Source organism: Malus sylvestris, chromosome 4, assembly GCF_916048215.2.
Source record: "Malus sylvestris chromosome 4, drMalSylv7.2, whole genome shotgun sequence".
NCBI lineage: Eukaryota > Viridiplantae > Streptophyta > Magnoliopsida > Rosales > Rosaceae > Malus > Malus sylvestris.
The window spans coordinates 18,633,994-18,656,380 of record NC_062263.1 but is presented as its reverse complement, the minus strand read 5'-3'; the positions used below and the strand labels follow the sequence as shown (position 1 = coordinate 18,656,380).

At 37.1% G+C, this 22,387-nt stretch overlaps 3 protein-coding genes, 1 long non-coding RNA gene and 1 pseudogene across 7 annotated transcripts; 1 reads left to right on the top strand and 4 right to left on the bottom strand.

Moving 5' to 3' along the window:
- Positions 1–312: 312 nt before the first annotated feature.
- On the bottom strand, positions 313–3,466 carry LOC126618835 (probable serine/threonine-protein kinase PBL7). 2 transcript variants are annotated; one of them, XM_050287025.1, is made up of 6 exons: positions 3,058–3,466; positions 2,597–2,725; positions 2,320–2,510; positions 1,827–2,016; positions 1,327–1,718; positions 313–1,134 (listed from the first exon to the last, which is right to left on the bottom strand). In XM_050287025.1, the coding sequence occupies exons 1-6, from the start codon at positions 3,176–3,178 to the stop codon at positions 847–849; spliced, it is 1,311 nt and encodes a 436-aa protein (XP_050142982.1). In that variant the 5' UTR covers positions 3,179–3,466; the 3' UTR covers positions 313–846. The 2 variants fall into 2 exon arrangements, with proteins under 2 accessions (XP_050142982.1, XP_050142983.1); XM_050287026.1 differs by lacking the exon at positions 2,597–2,725 and having other exon boundaries at positions 3,058–3,462.
- Positions 313–21,682, bottom strand: LOC126618838 (probable serine/threonine-protein kinase PBL7). Of its 2 annotated transcripts, XM_050287031.1 has the most exons (6): positions 21,282–21,682; positions 20,125–20,315; positions 19,644–19,833; positions 19,132–19,535; positions 18,660–18,952; positions 313–841 (listed from the first exon to the last, which is right to left on the bottom strand). In XM_050287031.1, exons 1-5 carry the CDS (start codon positions 21,400–21,402, stop codon positions 18,665–18,667), a joined length of 1,194 nt encoding a protein of 397 aa, XP_050142988.1. In that variant the 5' UTR covers positions 21,403–21,682; the 3' UTR covers positions 313–841; positions 18,660–18,664. The 2 variants fall into 2 exon arrangements, with proteins under 2 accessions (XP_050142988.1, XP_050142987.1); XM_050287030.1 differs by lacking the exon at positions 313–841 and having other exon boundaries at positions 18,789–18,952; positions 19,173–19,535; positions 21,282–21,681.
- Positions 5,173–6,706, top strand: LOC126618850 (uncharacterized). Of its 2 annotated transcripts, none has more exons than XR_007621875.1 (2): positions 5,173–5,500; positions 6,338–6,706. It is a non-coding gene; the product is annotated as an uncharacterized LOC126618850 (long non-coding RNA). The 2 variants fall into 2 exon arrangements; XR_007621876.1 differs by having other exon boundaries at positions 5,809–6,706.
- Positions 5,921–8,445, bottom strand: LOC126618844 (probable WRKY transcription factor 20). Its single transcript, XM_050287042.1, has 2 exons — positions 8,141–8,445; positions 5,921–7,739 (listed from the first exon to the last, which is right to left on the bottom strand). The coding sequence occupies exons 1-2, from the start codon at positions 8,206–8,208 to the stop codon at positions 7,367–7,369; spliced, it is 441 nt and encodes a 146-aa protein (XP_050142999.1). The 5' UTR covers positions 8,209–8,445; the 3' UTR covers positions 5,921–7,366.
- On the bottom strand, positions 15,753–17,839 carry LOC126618171 (uncharacterized; annotated as a pseudogene).
- Positions 21,683–22,387: the final 705 nt, after the last annotated feature.

The following is a 22,387-nucleotide window of genomic DNA, read 5'->3' as shown; positions in this document are numbered from 1 at the left end:
TGTTTTTTATAAAAATAATAAGACAAAAAAAAAATAGTAATATAAAATATTGACGTGACTTAACCGTGACCACACAAACAGGAGGGCACGGGGAGGGCACCGAATCCAAGTCCGCAGCAAAATCCCATACTCCAAAAAACAGCTAGTGCTAGATACAGTAAAATTAGGAAGTAAAATAATTAGTTTAGTTCTCATGGTAAAGTATTTTTCCTACCTTTGAAACTGATTCAAATCGAAAACTCTTACTTGAGTTTTCAGGTTATGAATGATAAGCATAATCGTACGCGATACAGATAAATTTACAGGCTAACGAAGCATAAATCTTGTGTATTATTTATAAAACTTGCCTTGCACTCTAAGCCAAGTTCATCAATCCGTTCACATATACAAACATTTCTCATTCCAAGCATCCACAGGCTTTTCATATAAACGAATGAAAAAGTAATACAAAGCAATCTTGACAGGGCTTGGAAATTACATTTTACACAACACAGCAGAACTATACCCCCGAATACTTGAAAAGAGAAGGTAGGATGAAACGAAACCTCCGGATCTATAGATATTTGAAGAATAAAGATGTAAAAATACAAATCAAAATCACTGCACGAAGGCACACAAATATATAATACAGCATTCCGGCTCTGTATATATTCAAGAAGAAAAAACAAAGAAGAGAAACACTATTTGCTGATGATGACTGATGAGACACGAAATGGAGATGGGAAGAAACTTTCAGAATTAGGATCTGATGGCATGTTATCATCCACGATCAATATCAGTTCAGACTCCATACCGTATGAGCATCTATCAGATACTATCATAACATTGCGATGGTTGGCGTGTCCACTACCACAATTGAGCTTCCTTTTCAATATCCCTCTTGGTTCTAGGGGGAGTACAAGGGGCAAGACGGGAGCTTTGGACTGGCTCTGTTTCATGGTCATACTTCTGTGAAGCAAGGTAAGTCAAAGCTGTGACGACATCAGCTATAACTGGCCGCATATTAGGCTGCTCCTGAACACACATTCCCGCAACTGCAAGAGCTTGGTACAACCCCCTTTTGGGATACTGACCCTGGAGCGTTGGGTCTGCCATTTGCGAAAGTTTCCTTCGGTCTTTAAACAAGGTTCTTGCCTGAAAAAAGAAAGTAGTAACATGTGAGTGTTAAATATCAGAATAATTTCTGATTTGCAGATTTCTTTATTGATGGTCAGTCATATTATTAAGAATATGAAAGAGCTGAAAAAAAAAGGGAATAAGAAAGAGCTCAGAAGGCTTCATTACTTAAAAGAATATGAAACATGTGAACCGAACGGAATATCTTACCCACTCAACCAAAATCTGTTCTCCTGCACCTCTGGTATTGTCAATCGCTGTCCTGCCTGTTATAATTTCCAAAAGAACTACACCAAAGCTATAAATGTCTGATTTAAGAGTCAACTGCCCTGTCATTGCATACTCTGGAGCACAATATCCATACGTTCCCATTACCCATTTAGATACATGGGTGTTATCCCCAACAGGCCCAAGTTTGGCTAAGCCAAAACCAGACAGCTTTGGATGATACCCTTCACCGAGCAAAATATTGGAGCATTTCAAATTTCTGTGTAGAACAGGAGGACTTGCTTTGTCATGTAGATACTTCAATCCCTTCGCTGCACCAGCGGCTATTTTCATTCGCGTATTCCAATCAAGTCGTCTCTTACCTGGTAACACATCTGCAAAAGAAGCTTATGAAACCAGTTCCACCGAAAAGCTAACTAATGAATCATTAAAGGTTAAGAAGCATCTGGAATTCGAAAGCTAATGCAAAAGGCTATAGACACCATGTAAATGGTCGCCCAATGACCCTAGGGGCATATATTCATAAACAAGAAGCCTTTGATCTCCATCCGCACAATAACCAATAAGATTAACAAGATTGGGGTGGTGAAGAAGACTAAACATCAACAATTCAACAAGGAATTCCCTGTTCCCTTGTAATCCATCACGATCAAGTTGTTTGATAGCCACTACCTACACCGAACACAACGATAAGTTTCAAATTCCATGACCAACTACATCGATCGCATATTAGAAGGTAAATCTCCTAGTAAGCTAGAATCTTCATCCCATGCTTTGCAATCTGTAGTCTATGAAGAAAATTTCAAAATAATCATTCCCCAATCCACCCCAACCCAAAAAAGGAAAAAAAAAAACAAAAAAAAAACAGCCTTGAAAATATCTACACACACGTATATGTGTAAAGCACTCGTAAAACCTCTTCGGGGTGCTTTATTGTTTCATGTTCAATGAAATAAAAAGATAACCATGACTAACCTGATTTGTCCTTTCCAAACGTCCCTTGAATACTCGACCAAATCCACCTTCACCCAAAAGACATTCTGCCCTGAAATTTCTAGTTGCAGCTGCCAATTCACGAAATACAAAAGTCTGTGCTTCAATGTGATCAGACCCTCGATCTTTTGGATCCTCCTTGACACTCAAAATGGAACTAGTCTTTGAAAAACCTAAAATCAAACATGGAAAAGAAGTGAGAACTTTTAATAGTTAAAAAGTATGAGTGATTTCTTTCACAATGGAGAAAATAACCAACCTATAAACTTCTCATAAATATAGCAACTAAATTGTAATAAAGACTGAGCTGGATTTTGCAGATGATGCCAAGCTTTCCGAAAACAATCCTGCATGGCTATATGCAATACCAGGAGTATAAGCCGCATTTCTGACAAGAAAACAGCAAGAACAATGCTACAAAGATTCCTTCTTTACCAGTGCATTGTATGATGTGCCGTCATAATTCATATTTAACTACAACAACAGTTCATACCCTATCAAATTCAATCCCAAAGTTATCTCAAAATTTGAAAAATTCTACTCAAAGACACTAATCTGCATACTAAAAACTGAACAAAATAATACTTCACATGAAATATCTAATCTTCTGCAAAATTTAAAAGAAACCCAGATGGATAAAAACAATTACCAAGCCAGTAAATTCATCTGTTAATCACCAGCAGCACAGATTGAGGTAAATTTAGATAAACCAGTAAGTACCTGAAGTGGGTTTGATCTGATCAAGTGGCTTATCCTGTAACTCAATCTTGTTCTTCCTTTTCTTCTTGGTTTTTGCTTTACAGTTGGAATTACCAGAACAGGGAATCATCATCCAACCCATGATTTTATATTGCTGTTTGAGAAGCCAAAGACTCCAAAAGAGAAAAAAGCAGCAGTTAGAAAAAGCAGTCTCTACAGAGACTCTTCAAACCTTCCCCAACTTTCCCAAAAGGAAAAACCCCACACGAGCTACTCAGATAACGAGAGCTTATAAATTTGTATATCGAAAAGCTGGAACTTAGAAGTAAGCACATTTTTTATTCCACCAACTCTGATTTTTCTTTCTTTTTTTTGGTTGTCATGGGATATATTTGAGAATCGGAAACCAAATTTAGGTAAAAGATTCGACCTGTTGTAAATCAGTGGATGTACACTCAACCAGAAGAATAAAGATAGCTGTCAACCAAGTTGGTTTCAGTGCCTTCCAACCTTGGCCATCAAGATTCTCTAATTATTTTGATTAACAAAACAAGTTGGTTTCTGTCATAAAACCAAATTTAGGTAAAAGATTCGACCTGTTGTAAATCAGTGGATGTCCACTCAACCAAAAGAATAAAGATAGCTGTCAAACAAGTTGGTTTCAGTGCCTTCCAACCTTGGCCATCAAGATTCTCTAATTATTTTGATTAACAAAACAATTTGGTTTCTGTCATAAAATAAGGGGAGCACACCCCCACACAACACAAGACTGGGCAGAGAAGAGAAACGGAAGGAAGAGATAAAAAAAAAAAGAAAGAAGAGAACAAAGAATAGATAAAGTTATCTTTGTAATCTTATTATTTCAAATTATAAAATAAAGCACTATTGCTGTCTCGAGGACGTACTTCAGTTGCATTGACTGTAGAGGATCCTTGTGTCTTATTTCATTTATTCTACTGCACACATACCGTCGAATTCACAACACATTATCAGCATGAAAAGCTTTTATGTCAGTGGAAAGCACAATGCCACAAATTCGGTCCACCTCTGTCAGTTGGAATCCTACAGATAAGAAAATCTTTTCATATCACCCTCAAATCTATGTACTACTGATTTTCTTAAAGCAAATATATATATATATATATATATATATATATATATATATATACACACACATACTCAAAATCCGTATAGAATCTGATAGCCATGTAAATAGTCTCGGAAATCCAACTTACTGATCTCGGATTGAAATACTTTCTTCCTGAAAGTTGTTCGTCCGCCCAGTATCTACAATATATCAAATTTTCAGAAAATTCCAACGATACGATCATCGCAGATGTTTGAAATGCCAAACCAGTTTCCAATTTCAGCAGAAAACTAGACAGTCATCTTATGAGTACCAAAACTCCATTTTCGGTAGCTCAGATCGAAATTGTTTTTTCACGAAAGTTGTTCGGTATCCTTTTATCCTCTTGTTCATATCAAACTAAAATTTGAGCTAAATCTAACAGTTTGATCTTCTCATAAGTTGCAAGCACTATTCCTGACTCCAAAACTTATGGGAACCGTTTATGTTCTTTCGAAACTCATCGGATGAGGAACATCAATTGAGACTTATTGTTACTATTACTTCCTGGGTAACTAAAAAGACTTAAGAGTTGTAAAAATAAAATAAAATAAAACATAAGAGATGAAACAAAAGAAAGTGGCATACAAAGAAAAAGAAAAGAAGAAAAAAAAATAATGGAAACTTAATCATTACCCTTTTCTATTATTGCTTTATTTAGATGAATGGTGCTTGTTTAAGGTCTTTTCACAAATTTAATTTACTAATTAAATGTAATTTATTTACAATGAGTGTTATTATCGCCATTTGCTTTAAGTTTTGATTTATTTATGTGAATGATGTTGAATTAAAGTCTTTGTCACAAGCTTTATTTACTTATAAACAATTTATTTATTATGGTTGAAATTACTGCCTATTGCTTTAATTTATTTATTGTATTTCTTTTGTTACGATGAGTATATACAGGATCCGAAGTTCCTTGATTAGATTAGAACCTACAATTTCTTGATCCTCATCATATAAAATGATTGGACCCGAAGTTCCATCATGAAAAAAGATCATATATAAATTTCCGTTAGGAGATTATAGAAAATAAGTTGTAGTCATGAATTTTCAGCAAGAGAAGTTCATCAGGTTTGTTTCATTTACAATGGTCTACAACGACATCCATAACTCTTTATTAAGTTGTTTTGTTTTTGGGTTAGACACTTATATGGTCACGCCTCTGTTATCTACCTCCTCCTCTGACTCTCCTTTATGTTTCTTCTTCCTCTCACTACAAATTACAAATATGGCGGAATCGGTGGAGTTTCCCACTAGCCTCGGCATCCTTCCTTTCCGAAACAAGGTCCTATTACCAAGCGGCATCATTCAAATTCGATGTAATTCACCCAAAAGGTACCTTTGAGCCCTAATCTTTCTCTTTTCATGCTTTATGGTGAAATATGTATTTTTGAATGGTTTTGTGGGATTTTTGAGCATAAATTCATTACCAAGTGCTGTTATCCAGATAGTGTATACTTTTTTTGGAAATAAACAGTGGATGTTATGGCTTGGAAAGAATATCTAATATTTGAATGTGTGATGTATGTGAAGCATCTGTCAATGAATTCAGCTTTCATATATCAAGTTAACCAACTTCATGTTTTCTTAATAACTCAACTAATCAAGTTCTTTGTTTTCTTTTGTTTCCGATTCATTCAAAGTTTGGACAAATAATGATAGTAGAGGGAGTTTTCGATCACTACCTTCCGTTCTAGGTTTTTTTTCTTTTTTTTTTCCCTTTCAATTTCACTTTTTATTACCAAAATTGTGGCGTTTAAAAGGGTGAATTTAACATGATTGGATTACGACTTCCTTACATATTTAGACCATAAGAGGGGGAGTAGGGTTGCTATATTCAAGCTCTCTTTTTTTTTTTTTTTTTGAATTGGATTTCATTTTTTTTTATGGGTTGATCATACATCATTCATGAGAAGTGGGATGGTGAGTTTCTCAATACAGTTTAAATTTTTGTGCAAATAATGTTTGTAAAAAATGTGTTTTTATTTAGTTCATTGTAGATTCTTATTCTTGTATTTAGTTCACCATTCATGCTTCTAAAGATAAGAAGTGCAATGCTCTCTCATATGTTAGTTTTGGGAGGTAAAGTTTTGAGCTTTTTGCATTAAATGTCCTGTTTTCGGGACGAAATTTGGTGTTTTAAGAGGTCATGAACAAATTGTTGTTGGTTAGGTTTTGTGTTGTTGCGAATTGGCTTCAGATCCTCACTTGATATCCCATTTATGCGAATTTACTTGAGGTCCTCACTTAATTGGTATTCTTCCCGTTCAAGATGCTGTCGAGGCAGCAACAGTGGACTCTGTGTTGTCTCAAGGTGATTTCTGCTTATTTCCCCATTTGACACGGATGAGTGGATGCCTATGATTAGGTGAAAGTGAAATCTAAGAGGCTTTAGAAATGGGAAGTTATTCTGGTGAACGAAGATCTAGAGTTCAAGTTTGTACATTTGATTCTCACAGGCTAGATAGATAGAGAAAATTAGCATAAACTTATTCACTGTCATACAAGGTATACTTGAATCAAAATCTATTTTGTTATTCATTGGAAAGTGTTTCTGTTTTATGGGGCCACAACTTAACTTACAGATAACACAGTGGTCCATCTAATCATGCATTTGTTGTGATTGTTTTTAATTCAATCAGTTTGACTGCCCCTTTAACCCTTGATTAAGCCATGCTCAGTTGATGTATATAAAAGCCAAGTTGCTTATCTTATTGACCTCATTCACTCATGTGTCCCTCTATTCATTCATGATTGTGTTGAATTTATTCAAGTTAAATGCGTCTTATTCATGCAATTACGCCTGAAACAATTGGTTCATGTTGCAACGTGCGGGCTTATTATTTAGTTTAATACAAATAAAGAGAAAATGTAATACTCTGATGAGCTAATTGAAGTCAACAAGGGTTTTTAACCAAAATAGTTTTTGAGATTGATGTAAATCTTCACATTAGTGTTTGAGATTGTCCACCATCAACCGATTTAGTCATTTTGTGAAAAATCTCCGCTAAATTGACGAAACCACCGGTCAAGTGGAGGGGTTAATTTGACAAAAAATATCCTCAATTGAACGGAGATTTTTCACAAAAAATGATTGACTGTGGATAATCTCAAAAATCATTTGGACTAAAAAGCCAAGGCAGTAGCAACGACGGGGGAAATTAAGCCAAAATATTTACACCATTTTTTGTCACCAATCCATCAAGCAAAGAGATTCCCAAGTGAAATGATTGGCATCGCATAGCAGAGCAGAGCATCCAAGGCGGGAATCAGAATCACTGCAACAGTTACTTTTGGTGTGTGTTTTTTCCTCTGAGCCCATATGACATTTTTGTCAGACAAACATGGGGTTGAAACAGTTTGATGCCAAAGTTTGAATGTGATGTTGTCACTCAGTCGTGGCTTTTCTTTAGTTGTTGTATCCTTCTCAGATGATCCTGCGTTCATGTTCCTTAGTGGCTTGTCGTGGTTGTGCTTTCCCTCGTACGTGGTGATGAAAGCTTTGGGATCATCCGAGACTGTTTCGACATGCTTGCGCACGCTGCATTTGAGACTGGTACATCTGTAGTAACTTCTGCAAGATCATAAAAACTATGGAGTAAGCACTAGCTAGCCACAGAGAATCTTGCGTCCCACTGCAGATGTCATGAATGCACAAACATCACTTGATGACCAACTTAAGCAACTAAGTCTTAACATAATCGATAGAGGTTGGTTATATATTGGATTAGGATCTCATTCTGAAAAGTAATGTCTCGAGTTCGGATTACCAAAATACTTCGTTATCAACAAAAACGGGGGTAGATTTGAGACCTCATCAACAACACAAAAAATATTAGTAGACTAAGAGCTAGAGGTACATTGTACGTATGAGACAGATGAGCGCACACATGCAAGAGGAAAATTAGCCAATTGCTCTAAGAGGTGTGGATACATTTCCTAAAGAAATAAAAATGAGTTTTCACTCTTTCTAACCTGGGATATGGATTTCCCTGAACAACTTTCTGACCGTACTTCCTCCAGCGGAAGCCATCACACGTCATATCAAATTCAACAGAATTTTGCACCACAACACGAGGATCTTGGACCCCTTCCTCTGATATACCTGCTTCAATGGAATGATTATCACTTTTTCTGAAGGAAAATCATAGTTAAACATAGTCAATGAGATTAACCTTCAACAAAGTATTATGAAAGAAATGCTCATCAAGAATCAAGATATTTCAAACGCATTTTTAATCCAAATAGTCAGGGTCAATCACGGAGAAGGGAAGAGACAAGAGAAGAGAATGCTTGAATGGATTAATTGTATATTTCATTGATACGTGAAGGAGAAATATATACAGTTGATATGCACAATCAACTCCATAGAAATTGGGGTTGACTTCCTAACTAGGAAAATAAATAAAAACTAAGTATACAAATAATTAGGGATTTGTTCCTATTGAGATCTCATTGATTTGTCAACACTCCCCTTCAAGTTGATGCATATATGTCACGCATGCCCAACTTGTCTAAGAAACTTGAAAACTTATGACTAGAAACGGCTTTCGTGAGAATATCTGCCAACTAATTTTCTGTTCTAATTGATGGTACTTTAATTATTTTCCCTTCCAATTTTTCCTTGATAAAGAATCTATCAACTTCAACATGCTTCGTTCTATCATGTTGTACCGGATTATCTGCAATGTCACATGCGGCTTTATTATCACAAAATAATTTCATAGGCTGGTCATTTTTAATTCCCAAATCCTGCAATAAAAGTTTAAGCCACAAAATTTCACAAATTCCAAGGGCCATTCCTCTGTATTCGGCTTCTGCACTGGAACGGGCGACCACATTCTGCTTCTTACTCCTCCATGTAACCAAGTTACCCCCAACAAATGTAAAGTAACCTGATGTTGAGTGCCTATCATCAACCGAACCTGCCCAATCTGCATCAGTATAACCTTCAACTCCAAGATGGTTATTTCTTTTAAACAAAATCCTTTTTCCTGGACTTCCCTTCAAATATCGCAAAAGCCTTATCACTGCATTCATATGTTATTCTTCGGGATCATGCATGTATTGACTCACTACACTCAAGGCATAAGTAAGGTCCGGTCTTGTGTGTGCTAAGTACATCAAACGGCCTACTAATCTCTGGTATCTCCCTTTGTCAATTGGTACTTGATTCAGATCAACATAAAGCTTTAATCCTTCCTTTAATGGTGTAGATACTGGCTGACAATCTGACATGCTGGTTTCATGTAATAAATCAATAATGTACTTTCTCTGAGACAAGAAAATTCCCGAATTGCCTCTCGATACCTCAATCCCTAAAAAATATCTCAAGGATCCAAGGTCTTTCATCTCAAATTCAGTAGACAAGTATCTTTGCAAGGCCACACGTTCTTCCGAATCATTTCCTGTTACCACCATATCATCTACATACACAATAAGTGCAGTAAGCTTCCCATTTCGTCTTTTCAAGAACAAAGTATGATCAGAGTTACTTTGTCTATAACCAAATGCTCTCATTGATTTTGTGAATCTTCCAAACCATGCTCGAAGGGACTGCTTCAAACCATACAAGGATTTCTTCACCTACACACCTTTCTTTTGTGTTTATCTGGAGTATTACATCCTGGTGGAAGATCCATATAAATCTCTTCTATCAAATCTCCATGCAAGAAAGCATTCTTCACATCGAACTGTTGTAAAGGCCAATTGAGATTTGTAGCCAAGGACAACAAAACTCGAACTATGTTAATCTTGGCCACAGGTGCAAATGTATCTGTATAGTCAATTCTATATTTTTTAGTTTACTACCAGTCTTGCCTTGAAGCGATCCACCGTCCCATCAGCTTTGTACTTCACAGTATAAACCCATTTGCATCCCACAGGTTTCTTACCAGTTGGTAAGTCTGTGATCTCCCAGGTAGCATTCTTCTTCAAAGACTTCAACTCTTCATTCAATGCTGCTTGCCAACGTGGATCAGCTAAAGCCTCTTGCACATTATTAGGAATATATACAGTAGATAATTGATACACAAATGACTTATTTGAGTCTGACAGGTGATTGGTAGACACATAATTACTTAACGGGCATAACACATCAGACTTAAGGTGGGCTTATTCACCAAATACCTAGTTTTGCACTTAAAATCAGCTTCGTAAGTGGCTTTAGGAATACCTCGGTTGACACAGTTAGCGAGACGACATGGTGGTGGTGGTGGTGCATTTGGAATCGAAGGCGATTGATTATGGTTATTGGGGCTCAAAGATGGTGAAGCCAACTGTGAGGGCCGCGTGGAAGCTGGTAATGCGGAAGTTGGCAGTGAGTTGTTCGGCGACGTAAGCTCGTCTCTTTCAAGGTTTTCAACATTATGATCATGTGAATGATCACCACTCGTCTCCAATGAATTACCACTTAATTCCAAGTCATTCGCATTATTTTCATGTGAATGATCACCACTTGTCTCCAAGACATTATCACTTAATTCCAAGTCATTCACAATGATCACCACTTGTCTCCAAGACATTATCACTTAATTCCAAGTCATTCACAACGTTATTTTATTGTGAATGGTCACCACTTGAATCAAAATCATTCACAATAACTGTATCCGGAATACTATAATCAAGAGTTTGAACTTTTGTTTGATGCTCCCCCTGAAGTGAAGACTTGAGATTGGCATAGTACATATCATTCTCATGAAATGCAACATCCACAGTGACAAACAACTTTTTCGTTGGAGGGTGATAACATCGGTATCCTTTTTGTTGTGAGGCATACCCCACAAACACACACCGCAAGGCCCAAGGTTCAAGCTTACTTCTCTGCTGCTTATGAAGATGAACGAATACCACACAACCGAACACGTGAGGTGGGAGATTGGAAATTGGAAGAGCATCAACATGGGAGACGAGAGCCTGAAATAGTGTCTAAAAATTAACTGATCGAGAAGAAACACGATTAATGAGATATGCAACTGAAGTGAGAGTTTCTCCCCAGTAGGATAGCGGAAGACAAGCCTCAAGCAAGGAAGCACGAACAACTTCCAGAAGCAGACGGTTCTTACGTTTTGCAACCCCATTTTGTTAAGGAGTGCTTGGACATGTAAATTGATGAACAATATCATGATGATCAAGAAAGGCACGAAGCTCATTGTTCACATACTCGCCGCCATTATCACTCCTGAGAACCTGTATTTGTGACTTATATTGTACTTGCACCATTTTGTGAAATCACTGAAACAAAGAAGTAACTTCATTTTTGGACTTCATCAAGCAAGCCTAAGTTATACGTGTGCAATCATCAATAAAAGTAACAAACCAATGATCCCCGACACCGAAATATTTATTTTATTTCGGAAAATATTAGTATTGGTGATAGGCCCAAAATAACCCTTATTTAGTTTATTAGCATTAGTTACGTTCTTTCGCTTCAATGATTTACTTTCTTACAACACTATCCATAGTTTATTTCTCTTTTTCTTTTTTATACCAAAACAACAAATTAAAATACTAACTTAATTCACAAGGATTAATCAACAACTCCTAATAAATTCCTTCATCCCACGAGCAAAACAATATTTGGTGGACCAATTTTCATTATGTAACCTTAATTCTCGAATTTATTTATATTTAACCTCACATAATTTTATGGTTGCATCTAACGTCTCGTTAGACTGCCTACGTACCCTAAACAGGGATCAAGCCATTCGTAGTTCACAATTCAAAACTTCAACCAAATCCCGAATATATTCAATTAATCCAACATATACAACAATCGTATTAATATCCAAACGTCAGCAGTTAGTTTTCAAAAATATTAATAAAAATTTGAATTTTGGCATAAAACATAATATTGGCTCCCTAGCCGTGCGCCGCCGCACGCACCGCCGTGGGTGGCGGTCGACCGCCCCGGCTCGCCAGAGAATTTAACTATTTCTAAAATTTCCCAAAAATTACAAAAATGAAGATCTCAAAGAGTAGAGCAAACTTTATACCTGTGGCCAAGCCCAATTTGGCTTGGAAAGGCTCCAATTTGCCTCTAACCCGTTGGAACCCTAGAATTTGGGTGTCCCCGATTTGTTATCTCCGGTGTTCCACCGCTCCAACCAAGGCTTGGGTTTTGTTCTAGGGCTCAAGGGGAGTCTAAAGGTGGTTGTAATTGAACTAAAACATTTCAGATTTTGATGGATTTCGAGCAAGGAAAGTCGCGGCACCCATGAGGTGTTTTCCCCAATTCTTAGATTAATTAAACTCCAATTTGTGGTGGAATAGGTAAACGAGATGATTAGAGATAATTTTCAGGTGGTGGGGGACCTTAATTTCGTCGGAATTTGGCCGAGAGAGGATGAATCTCGCCGGTTATGCCTCACGGGTCAAAAGACTCGTTTTCCCCTCCTATTTTCTTCTCTCATTTCCCTCCTTGTTCTCCCTCCTGATTCGCCCCCCCTTCCTTCCTTTCTCTCCTTCCCTTTTCCTCACAACCGTTCCTCCTTTTCTTCCTTTAATCTTAGCCACACACGTGGCTTTCCCAGATTTGGCCTAAAAATCTGGAATCTTCTCAAAACGATCAAGTGACCATTTTGTCCCTGACTTTAAACGTCAATAACTTCTTCGTCATAACTCCGTTTCACGAACGATTTGCGCCTATGTGTTCGTGAGATCGAGCTCTATTTAAAAATATAAATTATGACCTTGTACGGTCTACTGATTTTAAATAATATAATTCCCAAACTTCTAACTTCTTAACTAGTTTAGTTCAAAACTAGCTCAAATGAATTAATAAAATTTCTCAATTCTTTTTCACATACTCAAAATTTTGAATATTTCAATTCCTATATTTAAATTTTTCAGGGTATTACAAATGAGCCACCAAATGTTCCAGTTTTAGATGGTCCCGAAACATCAGAATGGATTATCATAAAAGGAACAGAACTTTTAGTCATACTGGGTGGAAACGAAGTATGATGACTTTTAGCCAATTTACAAATACCACATTTAAAGCTAGAAACATATGCTTAACAGATAGGCTAGGAAACAACCTTAATAAATAACCAAAAGAAACATGTCCAAGTCAACGATGCCACAACCAAACCTCCGAAGCTTTATTCTTCTCCCCCTTAGATCCTTCCACTGCAAGAGTTTGCCCTTCCTAATACCATAACCAATCATCTTGCGAGTCCGAATATCCTTAAAAACACAAAAAGAAGGCCAAAACATCACAAAGCAATGTAGGGCGACAGTGATTTGAGCAATTGATAATAAATTATAATCAAGGGAAGGAACAACAAGTACGGAATCAAGGTTAAGGGTATTGGAAAGGGAGACAGTGCCTTCCCCAATAATGGGGACAACATTACCATTGGCAACACTCACGACAGTTTTGATGGATGGTTTTAGGGTTTGTACCTGTCCAGGATCACAAGTCATATGTTCAGTAGCACCAGAATCAATTATTCATGTATTATTCGTAACAGATGCAGAAACTTTTAAAGCCTTACCATCGTTATAGTTATGTTCAGAAGCTACCTTAGTTTTTGTAATCAGTGCACGAGTCTAGACAACCATTGCTCTGGATGAATTTGGTGCAACACATATGGATGATTGATAAGGTCAAAACTTCCAAACAAAGGTCCTATAAAACAAAAAAATAAAAAACCAACAAATTTCCTTCTTTTTTTTCCTCTTCCTCCCTGCCATTTTTCTATTTTTCTATTTTTTTTTTCTTTTTTCTTCTTTATCTACTTTTCTACCCGTCATTCTTCTTGATTTTCTTTTCTTCAAACAGAAAGTTTTTCCTTCTTTTTTTTCGGCTTTTTAGCCAAAATGGTCCTTGAGATTTGCAGAACTCCTCACTTTGGTCCCTAAGATTTCAAATCAATAGAAGTGGTCCCTGAGATTGTCCACCATCCATTATTTTGGTCTTTCTGTTAAAAACTCCATTAAGTGTCCCAGAGTTCTTGGCCAGAAGTTTGGGCAATTTTCAAAGCATCCTAACTCAATCGTTTCTTAACCAAATTCGACCCATAATATATCAAAATGAAGATAGGAAAGTGTAGAATAAGATTATACTATTTAGAATCCCAATGGTTGCCGAAGATGGTCAGAAAATAGCATCAAAGTTGACTGGTCTGAGGAAAAACTGGAAAACTCGCCGGAAACTGGGTAAACTGTAAACGTTCATAACGTCTTCAATACTCAACGAAATCAAGTGATTCAAAAACAAAAATCATACTTCTAGATGAAACAAAGACAATGGTACCTTTTTCAGTTGCTAACTCACCGTGGTTTGGCCCAATGGGCTCAAAAGTGGTTAACTCAAGACCAAGACAGCCACTTTCGAGCCATTTTCCAGCCAAAACACGGAGCGTTAGCCACTGAAAAATGTACAATTCTCTTTGTCTCGTCTAGAAGTATGATTTTCAGTTTTGAATCACTTGATTTCATTGAGTATTGAAGAAGTTAAAAACGTTTAAAGTTCACCCAGTTTCTGGCGAGTTTTTTAGTTTTCCCTCGGAGCAGTCAAATTTAAGGCTATTTTCCAACGATCTCCGGCAACCATTGGGCTTCCAAATAAGTATAATCTTATTCTACACTTTCCTATCTTCATTTTGATATATTATGGGTCAAATTTGGTTAAGAAACGATTGAGTTACGAAACTTTGAAAATTGCCCAAACTTCCGGCCAAGAGCTTCAGGACACTTTAACGAAGTTTTTAACGGAATGACCAAAATGATGGATGGTGGATAATATCAGGGACCACTTCTATTGATTTGAAATCTCAAGGACTAAAGTGAGGAGTTATGCAAATCTCAGGGACCATTTTGGCTAAAAAAAGCCTTGTTTTTTCACAACAGCACAACAACCTTTTTTTCCTTAATCTTTTTCGCAACAACAAGCCTTTTTTCTAATGTTCTTCAAACAACAAGAAGTGGGTCACGGAGTCTAGGCAAATAAACTAAATATAGTGGCTTCAGTCGAATATGGGCATGCATAACAAATTCACAAGTCGGAATCTGGGACAAATTTCAGGCAGCAGGTTGAATCTCGGTACGTGGTGGTCGATGCAGGGAGAGAATCGGTGAACTCGGATCAGCAATGACGGCGTCGCTCACTGGTCGGATGGTGCACAGCACAACTGGGTGCACGGCTGGTAGTTTGGGTTCTCAGGTCAGCAACGACGGCGTCGCTCGCTGGTCAGACGGCGCTGCACAACTGGCTGTGCGGTAGTTATGGTTCTCCGTACAGAGGACGACCTCGTCTTTTTGCTTTTTCTTTTTTTTTTTGTGTTTTTTCTCAAAACTTAGGCTCTGGTACCAAGAAGAGAATGCTTGAATGGAATAATTGTATATTTCATTGATACATGAAGGGGAAATATATACAGTTGATATGCACAATCAACTCCAAAGAAATTGGGGTTGACTTCCTAACTAGGAAAATACATAAAAAAACTAAGTATACAAAAAATTAGGGATTTGTTCTGATTGAGATCTCATTGATTTGTCAACAACAAGAAAATGGATGCAAACGATGATAAGTGACCTATCGTATTGTTTCAAATAGTAAGGTGCACCAGCTTTCAAAACTAAATCATGCATAGCTAATCCAAGGCCTCTGATTTAGTCTAACCTTTACTTCTAGGTTCATAATCCTCTGCTTCAAGCCCCTTGCTTCCTCGCATTCGCCACTGAGACCACAAGAATTATCAGGAGTTGCACCACCAGCAGTTATTCCTCCAGTTGCATGGGGATCATAAGGTAGTGGAGCTTTGGTTTGATAAGACTGCACAGGTAGTCCAACTTCATTTTGATCTCCTACTCTACCTTCGGAACCTTCATCTCTTTCATTAAGACTGCACAGGAAGTTCCATATGCTGATGAGTGACACAATAGTGTTTATGGTCTGAGGTTTGTAACCCAAAGCTTCGTCAATTTGGCCGAGGTTGTCGGTAGCAGTGAAGCTCGATCCAAGTCCAAATAATGTTGCAATGAATATGAGTAGCATGTCAATGCTCAAGATTGCTTGTAAAATGGTGTAGTCTTCTCCTCTTGGTGGTTTCTGAAAATGTTTGAGAACAACAACGTACCTATCGGCTTGATCTCTTGATCCAACTCCAGTTCTTGTGGTTCATTGATTTCGTTGTCCTTGTTCTTGTGTTTCCTCTAAGTCTATTCGACTAGGTTCTTGTTTCGACAGTGTCCAGCTGACTAACTCCTCTCTGATGATAATCAAGAGAGGAATCAAAAGCAGGAAGCACACCAGCAGTCGTAGCTTGGGCTGCCCGGGGGAAGACAACCAATTTCTGAGTCAGAGTTATTGCCATGAGAAACAAGGCAAGAACAATCGACACGTACAGAAAGCGATAAAACACTTTTGAGTTGTCGTTTTTGCTGTTGATTTTTAGCAGCTGCTGTGATTTTTATCGGACGAATCGTGCACAGAAACACAACTGAGATTGCAGCTGGGAGCCAACCGATGAGAAGAATTAGAGCTCTCTGGTCTTGAAATCCATACAATGCTAGATATATTTGGGTGATGATCGCCCCACTGAGGCCGATGTACCCTTTGAGGAGGCAGATCATGATGCCGCGGCTTTGTGGGAAGTTTTTGACGCAAGTAACCATAACACCTGTTCGCAAAGCTCAGAGAATTTGTTGCAATGTACATGTAGACACATGTGCCAGATTTCCGGCTTCGCGATCTTTCCCGTGACTCCTAACCACATCGTGAAGTAGCCGAAGAAGTTCGTGGCCGCACCATTGAGGAGCTCAAACCACGTCGTTGTTACCTCCGCTATTAAGCCTGCGAAAATGCCGATGTTGGCCCCAAGGTTCTTGAAGAACCCCAGCAGGTTGAGGGTTTCTTGGTCATAGCCAAAGGTGGTTTTGAGCTCTTTGGAATAGGTTCCAAACAGATAAATTGTACCTAAATCAGACATCACCATCAACAAAGCGAAAACGGAAAACCATCCGCTTTTTGCCGCGAAAAGTATCGGTAGGTTTCCGGTGCACCCAGTTGATGGTGTTGGTGCTGCCTCACTATTTTGCTTAGCTATTAGTTTTTGGTTTGGGAGGAATGGAAATGGATTACATGTTTTACCATGTAAACATTATTATCTTGCTACCAAAAAAAGAAACAAAAATCAATATTCACTTGGAAAATTGTTTTTGCTTGGCATTTATATTTTTTTCTTTATCAGAATTCTTAGGCATTATCCTTAATAAAAATCTTAATAATTAGTCTTATCTTTTTTTGTTTTTCTAACGAGATTTGGAGATTTTTTAGTATACTTAAGAGTTTTTGCCGTTAGATTCTTGGTCAAAGACCATGATCCAAATGCCAAAAATCCAAAAGTATAGGGAACCATAGAGCAGCATATAATTTTCGTCAAATTAGTTACACATTTTCAGGAGCCTCGGAACCACCAAACTGCAGCAAAATCCCATACTCCAGAAAACAGCTAGTGCTAGACAATGTTTTAAAAGGCTCGCCTCAGGGCGCGCCTAGGCTCCCTGTGAGGCTGGACTTGAGGCTTGCTGCCTCTGTTTTTCAGGGAGTGGGCGAAAGGCGTCGCCAGAGCCGCCTAGGCGTGCCTCAGGGATTTTTTTTTTATTACTCCCAAACCCAAATTTTGGGTGGGGTTTTAACTACCTCATACCTCTTCCTTGCACTATCATCTCTCTGCCTTGTTTTCTGATTTTTATTTTTTATATAATGGATGTGTGTGTCGTCTGTGTGCATTATTATATATGTGCTCATTGTGCTTTTCATCATCTATTTTATATATATAATATAATATGTGTATATATATATATGTGTGTATATATATTTATAATATGTGTGTGCTCAGGATAATTATTGATTAATAATCTTCTTCTTTTTTAATATAATATATGTGTACGCTCAGTGTATATATTAAAAAATTTAGGTCTCGTGAGGCTTCGCCTCACGCCTCACACCTAGGCTAGGCTATCCCTTGGACGCCTCGCCCACATCTTACGCTTTTAATACATTGGTGCTAGATACAGTTAAATTAGGAAGTAAAATAAATAGTTTATTTCTCATGGTAAAGTATTTTTCCTACCTTTGAAATTGATTCAGATTGAAAACTCTTACTCGAGTTTTCGGGTTCCAAATGATATGTATAATCGTGCGCGATATGTTATAAAACTAAACGTAAATCTTGTTTATATGTTATAAAACTTGCCTTGCGCTCTAAGCCAAGTTCATCCATCCATTCACATTTACAAACAAAAGAAAAAGCAATACAAAGCAATCTTGACAGGGTTTAGAAATTACATTTTACACAACACAGCAGAACCATACCCCCGAAAACTTGAAAAGAGAAGGTAGTATGAAGCGAAACCTACGGGATCTAGAGATAATGAAGAATAAAGATGTAAAAATACAAATGAAAAATCACTGCACTAAGGCACACAAGGATATAGTACAGCATTCCGGCTCTGTATATATTCAAGAAGAAAAAACAATGAAGAGAAACACTACCGCAATTGAGCTTTCCTTTCACTATCCCTCTTGGTTCTAGGGGGAGTACAAGGGGCAAGACGGGAGCTTTGGACTGGCTCTGTTTCATGGTCATACTTCTGTGAAGCAAGGTAAGTCAAAGCTGTGACGACATCAGCTATAACTGGCCGCATATTAGGCTGCTCCTGAACACACATTGCTGCAACTGCAAGAGCTTGGTACAAGCCCCTTTGGGGATACTGACCCTGGAGCGTTGGGTCTGCCATTTGTGAAAGTTTCTTTCGGTCATTAAACAAGGGTCTTGCCTGAAACAACAAAGTAGTAACATGTGAGTGTTAAATATCAGAATAAGTTCTGATTTGCAGAATTCTTTATTGATGGTCACTCAAATTATTAAGAATATGAAAGAGCTAAAAAAAATGGGAATATGAAAGAGCTCAAAAGGCTTCATTATTTAAAAGAATATGAAACATGTGAACCGAACGGAATTTCTTATCCACGCAACCAAATTCTGTTCTCCTGCACCTCTGGTATTGTCAATCGCTGTCCTGCCTGTTATAATTTCCAAAAGAACTACGCCAAAGCTATAAACGTCTGATTTAAGAGTCAATTGCCCTGTCATTGCATACTCTGGAGCACAATATCCATACGTTCCCATTACCCTTGTAGATACATGGGTGTTATCCCCAACAGGCCCAAGTTTGGCTAAACCAAAATCAGACAGCTTTGGATGATACCCTTCACCAAGCAATATGTTGGAGCATTTCAAATCTCTGTATATAACAGGAGGACTTGCTTTGTCATGTAGATACTCCAATCCCTTCGCTGCCCCAGTGGCTATTTTCATTCGCGTATTCCAATCAAGTCGTCTCTTACCAGGTAACACATCTGCAAAAGAAGCTTATGAAACCAGTTCCACCAAAAAGCTAACTAATGAATCATTAAAGGTTAAGAAGCATTTGAAATTTGAAAGTTAATGCAAAAGGTTATAGATACCATGTAAATGGTCGTCCAAAGACCCTAGGGGCATATATTCATAAACAAGAAGCCTTTGATCTCCATCCGCACAATAACCAATAAGATTAACAAGATTGGGGTGGTGAAGAAGACTCAACATCAACACTTCAACAAGGAATTCCCTGTTCCCTTGTAATCCATCACGATCAAGTTGTTTGATAGCTACTACCTACACCAAACACAACGATAAGTTTCAAATTCCATGACCAACTACATCGATCGCATGTTAGAAGGTAAATCTCCTAGTAAGCTAGAATCTTCATCCCATACTTTGCAATCTGTAGTCTCTATGAAGAAAATTTCAAAATAATCATTCCCCAATCCACCCCAACCCGAAAAAGGAAAAAAAAACAGCCTTGAAATATCTACACACACATATATGTGTAAAGTACTCGTAAAACCTCTTCAGGCTGCTTAATTGTTTCATGTTCAATGAAATAAAAAGACAACCATGAATAACCTGATTTGTACTTTCCAAACGTCCTTTGTATACTCGACCAAATCCACCTTCACCCAAAAGACATTCTGACCTGAAATTTCTAGTTGCAGCTGCCAATTCACGGAAGACAAAAGTCTGTGCTGCAATGTGATCAGACCCTCCATCTTTTGGATCCTCCTTGACACTCAAAATGGAACTAGTCTTAGAAAAACCTAAAATCAAACATGGAAAAGAAGTGAGAACTTTTAATAGATAAAAACTATGAGTGATTTCATTCACAACGGAGAAAATAACCAACCTATAAACTTCTCATAAATATAGCAACTAAATTGTAATAAAGACTGAGCACGATTTTACGGATGATGCCAAGCTAACTGAAAACAATCCTACATGGCTATAGAACAATACTTGGCTACTCAAAGACGAGTGGGAACTCATACTCAAAATTTTCCTAAATTGTTCGTTGTCAATTTATAGAACTTCGTGTTTATAATTAAAACCGTTCATATTATAAATCACTCTATAAAGATCGTCTCTGCAAAAAATCAATTAAAACTAAGGTTGTTTAGTCATCAAATTATTTAAAAACAAATGAATAGTATTGGTAAAAGCATTACGAATCGTCTATGTATTTGCTACAATAGATTGACTAAACGACCTTAGTTTTAATTTATTTTTTGCAGAGATGATATTTAAAGTGTGATTCATAGTATGGACAGTTCTAATCATAAGCATAAAGCTCTATGATTAAAACACTAAGAGTTCTAAGTAGGATTTCCTACCCATCTTTGAGGAGTTAAGTATTGTTCATGGCTATATGCAATACCAGGAGTATAAGCTGCATTTCTGACAAGAAAACAGCAATAACAATGCTACAAAGATTCCTTCTTTACCAGTGTATTGTATGATGTGCCATCATAATTCATATTTAACTACAACAACAGTTCATACCCTATCAAATTCAATCCCAAAGTTATCTCAAAATTTGAAAAATTCTACTCAAAGCCACTAATCTGCATACTAAAAACTGAACAAAATAATACTTCACATGAAATATCTAATCTTCTGCAAAATTTAAAAGAAACCCAGATGGATAAAAACAATTACCAAGCCAGTAAATTCATCTGTTAATCACCAGCAGCACAGATTGAGGTAAATTTAGATAAACCAGTAAGTACCTGAAGTGGGTTTGATCTGATCAAGTGGCTTATCCTGCAACTCAATCTTGTTCTTCCTTTTCTTCTTGGTTTTTGCTTTACAGTTGGAATTACCAGAACAGGGAATCATCATCCAACCCATGATTTTATATTGCTATTTAAGAAGCCAAAGACTCAAAAAGAGAAAAAAGCAGCAGTTAGAAAAAGCAGTCTCCACAGAGACTATTCAAACTTTCCCCAACTTCCCCAAAAGCAAAAACCCCACACGAGTTGCTCACCCAGATAACGAGAGCTTATAAATTTGTATATCGAAAAGCTGGAAACTTTAGAACACTCTCCCTTCCTTGTTTATGTAACGTTTTACAATTATTTTTGTTTCCATTTCCCAAAATAAGAGATTTTTCAATATGTCAGCAACATAGTTTGGTATAAATATAATAATATAATTAGTTTAAAATTTAAAAATAAAAATGTTAACCAATTAAATTATGATATTTAATGGATGAGGCCATCTTCTATCTTCTGAATACACCGAAAAATTTCTTTTTCCGGATATTATTTTCAATCAGAAAAATCGTGGGGCCAGATGGATGGAGAAGATTGAACCTTTCTATGATTTTTAGAAGAAAGACTACGTGCATCACCCACACTTTTGAATTAATAATACGGTAATAATGTTATTCAAACATACAAAATTAATACGATATAGTTTCTAATAGAAGTAAGTCTCACACTTTCGTATGATATATTTATTTTTAACTATATTCCTAACTTGTGCAACGATGGTAATTATTAACATAAATTGACTAATGGTGGATTATTCTGGTAGTTAGAGTCTTCCTCTTTAATTAATTGAGTTTCAGGTTCAAACTACATTCCCTCCTTTTACTCTTAATATAAATCAGTGCATATCGCTTGTAATAAAAAAACACATATATTATCTGAGAGGTGTGTGCAAGTTCTTTCCCAGGTTTCAACTATAGGACTCAACTATCCAATGATATATCTTCTTTACAACTTACAAGAGTGTTATGTTTTTTTACTTATCCTTTCAATTTTAGTGACAGTGACAAAGTAACAGCTGGTCACAAATGGCTTGTTTTGGACCCTCCATTTGGTGCACACTG